The 6,000-nt window shown below is 44.4% G+C and overlaps 1 protein-coding gene across 5 annotated transcripts in view; it reads right to left on the reverse strand.

Moving 5' to 3' along the window:
• ZDHHC20 (zinc finger DHHC-type palmitoyltransferase 20) overlaps window positions 1-5,390 on the reverse strand; it is a 45,425-nt gene extending 40,035 nt beyond the window's left edge. For 4 of the 5 annotated variants that reach the window (XM_061374593.1, XM_061374592.1, XM_061374591.1 and 1 more), the window contains exon 1: window positions 5,119-5,390. In XM_061374593.1, the coding sequence (XP_061230577.1) occupies window positions 5,119-5,236 (118 nt within the window). In that variant the 5' untranslated portion in view covers window positions 5,237-5,390. The remainder of the gene's footprint in view (window positions 1-5,118) is intronic. The other variant, XM_061374590.1, reaches the window with a different exon arrangement.
• Window positions 5,391-6,000: the final 610 nt, after the last annotated feature.

The raw sequence follows: 6,000 nt of genomic DNA on the forward strand, positions 1-6,000 counted from the left end.
GAAACCAGACTGACTAGTTCTGTGGCTCTTGGAACCATTCTTTCATTAGAGGGCTGCCAAGAGAGCAGATGTCATGCCATATAAGGGGCACATGCCCACACGTCCTTACAAATCAAGATGACCAATACAGCACAAAGCACCATGTAAGAACATAGATAATCCTTCTACTCGAACTCAGCATTTGGTTTTCCAATACATTTGTATTCAGTCTGAGCACTTTAATGGGAATTCTACTTACAGTAACAAAAAGGTTCTTATTTAAGATGAGCTGAGACACTGCAGCACAAATAAAAGCATCCGAAGCAGTTCCATTTCTTTATTTGGAAGTTCAGAAGAGGCATGTAGTTAACTGTTACTAATAATGTAACCTGTTTAATTTGCTCTTCCTTTTCTTGAAAGGTAACCTTTTCCTATGGGAATGCTTTTAGCATGCTTAACATGCAAATGTACTTTAGTGCTGATACTTCAGCTTTTTTCTGTTGTTTGAAATCAGAAGTTACTTGACACAGTGCTGTTAATATCACCTTGCCATTGCTTGATAGCTACTACATAAGCATTTCCAGTAGAGAATTCTTATGGAGGAAGCAGATGGAATTACCTTCTCTCTGTTTACGCAACACTCTTCAAATTGGAACATTACAACAGATCACCATGTGCTTCTCATGTGGACTGTGCTTTGGGGAAATCACAGCTATCTCCCTACAGACAGGAGCTACTGCAGCCTCCTGGAACAGGAGTAACTAAGTCTGTATCAATTAACATAAAATATTCTAAATTACATACTGCATCGTTTGCCAGGATTTTAGACACGTTAGACATGATTAAAAAAAGCAAACCTTTCTGCAAATAGATGCTATGAAAAGAACACACAACTAGTTACTCCCTTAGCTTTCAAAATCATGTTTTTCCATACTTTGTGGAGTTTGGGACATGAAAACAGTCATACATTTACAAGACCAGCAAATCCATAAACCAAGCCATTCTCCTTATAATCTCAGCCCAGGTTAAGAGCCATGATGGTGCTTTTCAGAACATACAGCTCTTCTTATAAAAGTAAAACCCTAACCTGAACATTTTTATTTTTTTTTTTAAATAAAACCAGCCAATAGATCCTAGCTACAATCTGCAGACAACTCAGCCAAAGTTAAATTCTCTTTTTCTCAGTGCAGACTGTACTACCAGTGTTTTAGCAAAAGGGTTGCCTGAAGGAAACAGGATGGCTTTACCAGCCAACTCCTATCACTTGTGTCTAAACAGTGCCTTCTGACCAGCCTCTAGCCAGTCTGTATTACAGCCCATCACCTACGAGAATGTTTGGGATAAGCAACAAGATACAAGTCAGCCATAAGTGAAAACAAACCACGAGAGAAGAGCTCAACTCTTTCTGGGCTTCTGAGGGATGTGCTAAGCACACACAGTCAGTTCAATTCAGTAACAGCATAATAAAGCCATTGTTTACGAAGGCAATGTTAAAAGCAAAACATGTTTTGATAACAAGAAAGAACACATGAAATTGATATAAACTAATGAAAAGCTATTTTACTACATCCTTCATGCATTTCTACATGTGTTTTCTTGCAAACTGAGCTCTGGGCAAGTTATGTGTGAAAAGAAGAAAAAATCTAGGAAGAATGTATTCGTTCGTGTTTTTCTGCTTCAAAACATTTAAACTGAAATCTGAATGGGATGTTGCCCAATCTTTTGCAGTTCTTTCAGTTAGACCTGTTCAAAGATTTTTTCAACTCTGACATCCCCTCAACTTCCACACATTTGGTGACAAATGGTTGTTTTCACCTTTCCAATTAGCTTAATAGCCAATTTACCTGATATATCACAACTAGACAGCAACTATAGCCTAAATAAGCCAGTGCTCACCAGCATACAACAGCTGGTTGTTGTGCTTCAGAGAGCTATAACCAAGCTGGAAGTTTCCACTGGAGGAAAACAATAGACGAGCTTATGAATCTCCTTTCATCTTATGCACACCAGTCATCCCCCATGTTCACAGCCAGTATGTAAGTAATATAATTTAGGGTTGTAGAAGAAGCATAATCAAGTAAATACATACTAGAATTACAGAGCAAGACACCAAAAACAAGACATTAAGCAACATGTAAGCACTGGAGCAGAGGAGGGTGGGGCAAGCAGCAAAGAAGCAAAACTGAAAGAAAAAGGGTGATGTGATGAAAGAATCAGCACAATTTTACCATCTTTTACTTTATTAGTAGTATTTTATGATACTACATTGACTTGCTACTTGATTAACTAACTGAATATATGTTTAACTTGTAACATATGAGCAGGGACTACAAGGAGAAAAAAACCTCAGAAAAAATAGTTGGAAAAGCAGGCTTTTCTCTCTTCCTGTTTCCTTGTTAGCTTCACGCCTTAATAGTAACCTAACCTTTGAGAATCTTTGAAAAAAAAAAAAAACAAACAACCCACTGGTGTCTGGTCTGGGCAGCTTCAATTTCTCTTTTACTCTCAGTATTTACTCAAAATCTTCTATTGTGTCTGCTCTTTTTTAAAGCTTTGCTTCCTCTGTCTTTCCTTTACCCAGGCACACATCACATCAGCTGCACACTGTGCCCTCTGCCAAAGCCATAGAATCTCAACAAGCCGTAAGACTTGCTTTTGCACCCACTGTACGTGAACTTCTGCAGACAAGTGTCGCCTCATTCATTAACTGTGCTAAGAGCACATCCTTGTTCTTTGTCACAGTACATAGTGCAGTAGTTCTCAAACAAAACTAAAACATAAGCAGCACTGCGAGAAAGTAAATACACCTGCCAAGAACCAGAAAATGCTGCATTTTGCTATAAATCCTCTCCACACTGGTGTGAACTCAACAGCAGTGTAACAGAAAAGTACATAAAGTAAAAACACAAAAAAACCCAACCACCACCAAAAATACCCAACCACAAACCTGTTTCCTCTCCCTTGATGTGATGACCTTTTATGAGGTGTAAACAAAATTCAACAGGTTAAAAAACAAACAAAAAACCCTACCCCAAAATCTTCAACAGAAAAAAATACAAAGAAAAATAAAATCCTTGGTCACCAAGCATGATTTAGACAGGTAACAACAGTAAAATTTAGTGACAACAATAAAAATCAGTAATTTTCTTACTGAATAACCACTTTTGTCCTTAATAGTCTGTATGTGCAGACATTAAGAAAGAAGCTGACTCGTGAGCAGAAAATTCCAGATGTCTAGAAACCTGATTTATAGATGCGAAAGTTCTTGCATTAACAGGAGCCAACCTGTGCAATAATTTTCACACAAATGAAACCCTAATGAGCTCTGAAGGGCTCTTTGTAGCACCTCTATGCCTGGAAAGGAAAAGTTATTCACCAGCACCCAGCCCTGACCCACTAGATGATCAAGACACTCAGCTGGAACCTGGGAGGTCGAGGTTCTATTCCCAATTCAGCCAGTGATCACCTGTGAGACTCTGGATGAGTCTCTTAATCTCCAAATTTTCATTCTTTCATTAAGAGAAGAAATGCATAGTCCTAATCTGCTTTGTCATACCAGTTAGCTTGTACTGGATCCAGAAAACCTTCAGATCACGCCTGTACAATATGAGTCTATAACCTCACACAGCCCCTCCCAGGACTACTCCAACCTCCCATGCTGCAGACCTATTAAAACACTGGTATCAGTATTAAAATACTGTCTAGAACTTGTTTCCAAATGTTTATAGTTGCAAGCATGATTTTCCCAGAAAACCGGTATTACTTACTTGCACAGACAACTAAGCCATAATAATCTGCAAAGTTTTGGATACAAGAACATATTTGCAACTCTCTCATTTCAACATTTTGCATAATACCTCAAAAAGCGTTATTTTAGAATTACATTTCTACTATTTTAAGTCCAAGTAACTGTCTGTGGTTTGAGTTCCAGTCCACATAAAGCTAACACAAAAGGCTGTGAAATACCATGGGCATTCTGAAAAGTTATCTAAAACCCCAAGTCCTGCAGGAAAAAAAAAAAAAAAAAGAAAAAGGTAACTGATTATTTCTAATGGAAGGATATCTTTGCAAGGTTGCCCAGACAGAAAGCATATGCAAGCCTTTTACTCACAGCTAGGGCTATCAGAGCACATATTTTATACTAATAGCAAGAAGTATGAGGGCCTACAGACACTACATAGACCTATATGTAGCTCAAAATAGTTCTTTATACTTTCAAGATTTTTTGTTCGTTTCAGCTTCCTTACTTAAACATGCCAAACAGTAACGGGTTCCTTGTTAAAACTTGAAAACAGTGTAGGGAAACTAAGTCTGACAAATAATGTGCATCACTGTGCCACTCTGTTTACCCTGCCCGGAGAAAGCCAGCATCCTCCTAAAGACAGAAAAGGGTAAATATCCTGACTGACACCTCCTGCAAGCCAGATTTACATAACGCTGAGCCCTCGTCCAGAAAGCCTTGACGCAGCCTCATAAAACCCCATAAGCCTTAAATCCTTTCTCCTGCCCGCTTTAGTGGGATGTTTTCAGCCTCATTAAGCTTCAGTGACACTGGGCTTCTTAATTAGTAAGGGCGGGGGGAATAAATACACTTACAAAGTCGTCAAAGAGTTATTTGATACAACAGGAAGCCGGAATAATAACAAAAAAATAGAGGGGAAACTTCTCCCGGGGAGATATGAGGGGAAGAGACCTCACAGGGCTGCGGAGGGCACTGCCGGACGCTGCTGCGGTCCCTGCCCCTCACCACCTCCCTGAGCAGACTGTCCCCAAACTAAGCGACCAGGACTCCCCTCCTGAGCCTCCTCTTCCCCAGTCTCTCGCTTCTCCACAGGCGACCCCGGGCCGGGACCCCGTCGCCATGAGGCGCCCGAAGGCGGGCTCCCACCGTGCTCACCCGCGGCTCTGGGGAGGGCGCCTTAGGCGAGTGGACAACAGGTAAACCCATCCCCAAAGGAAGCGTTTTAGGGGTGGGAAGGGGTGTCTTCTCTCGCCCGCCTGAGGGAAAGCGTGAAGCGGGCAAAGGGAAAAAAAATCCGCCGGGTCGCAGGTAAGCGGCCCCGGCGCAGGCGGGTAGCGAGGTGTCCTCCCCGCCTGGCTGGCAGTCCCCGGCGCCCGCGACCCATGCCGTCCACTCACACACACACAGCTCCACCACGTAGGCGTAGTAGGACCAGGCCACGACCAGAGCGATGAAGGCCACGGGTACCCAGGCCAGCACCTTCTGGCAACACTTGAGAACGTGGGACGGCGCCATCTTCCCTGCCGGGCCACCGCAGGAGGCATCAGCGCCGGCGCTGCAACGGGTGGCGGCGGCTGCAGCTCCAGCCGCCGCTGCAGAGCCGGCCCCGGACGGGCGGGCGAGAAGGCCCTGGGCGGGCCGCAGTGGGCGGGAGAGGGGCGGCCCCAGCGTCCGCCACCGCCTCCTTACCGCGGGCGCCGAAAGGCTTCAGCGTCCCGCTGCTGAGTGCTGTCCGCAGGGAGCGAGCAGAGCGGATCCTGCTCTCGCAGAACGCGTCGGTCGTGGTGTTTACACTGGCGGGGCTGTTTCTGGGCGGGATCCTCCTCGAGCCATAAAAACCCTGAATGTTGCCCGTCTGCAGTTCCGGGCGAGTCGGTGTCTGTCGCAAGGTGCTCGGGTGGGTGCAGGAACCCATACCTAGGGCCCTGCCAGGGTGTCACTTCTCCCTGCTCACTGAACCCATGCACTTACAGGGCTCAAACAGCTTGTTGGGTGGTGCAACGAGTATTTATTTATAAATAAATTGAATGCTGTTTTCTGAACTTCAGTTAACGCCTGACAGCTGCGGGTAGCAGCAAGGACCATCCAGAAAGGCACCGCCGGGGCTCTGCTTTGCGGGGCTGGTCCCCATGAACGCGGACGTTCTTGAACGTTTTTAAAGGTTGCAATTTTTAGCCTTACTGCAGCATTGCCGTCGGTAGGATCCCGGGGCTGGCACAGCCCGTGGCACGACAAAAAACCCGTTTCTCTCCAGAACCGGAGGGCTCTGCCTCGCCGCT

Source organism: Neopsephotus bourkii, unplaced genomic scaffold, assembly GCF_033783945.1.
Source record: "Neopsephotus bourkii isolate Nb327-2 ecotype Australia unplaced genomic scaffold, CSIRO-AGI_Nbou_v1 NB_1638, whole genome shotgun sequence".
NCBI lineage: Eukaryota > Metazoa > Chordata > Aves > Psittaciformes > Psittacidae > Neopsephotus > Neopsephotus bourkii.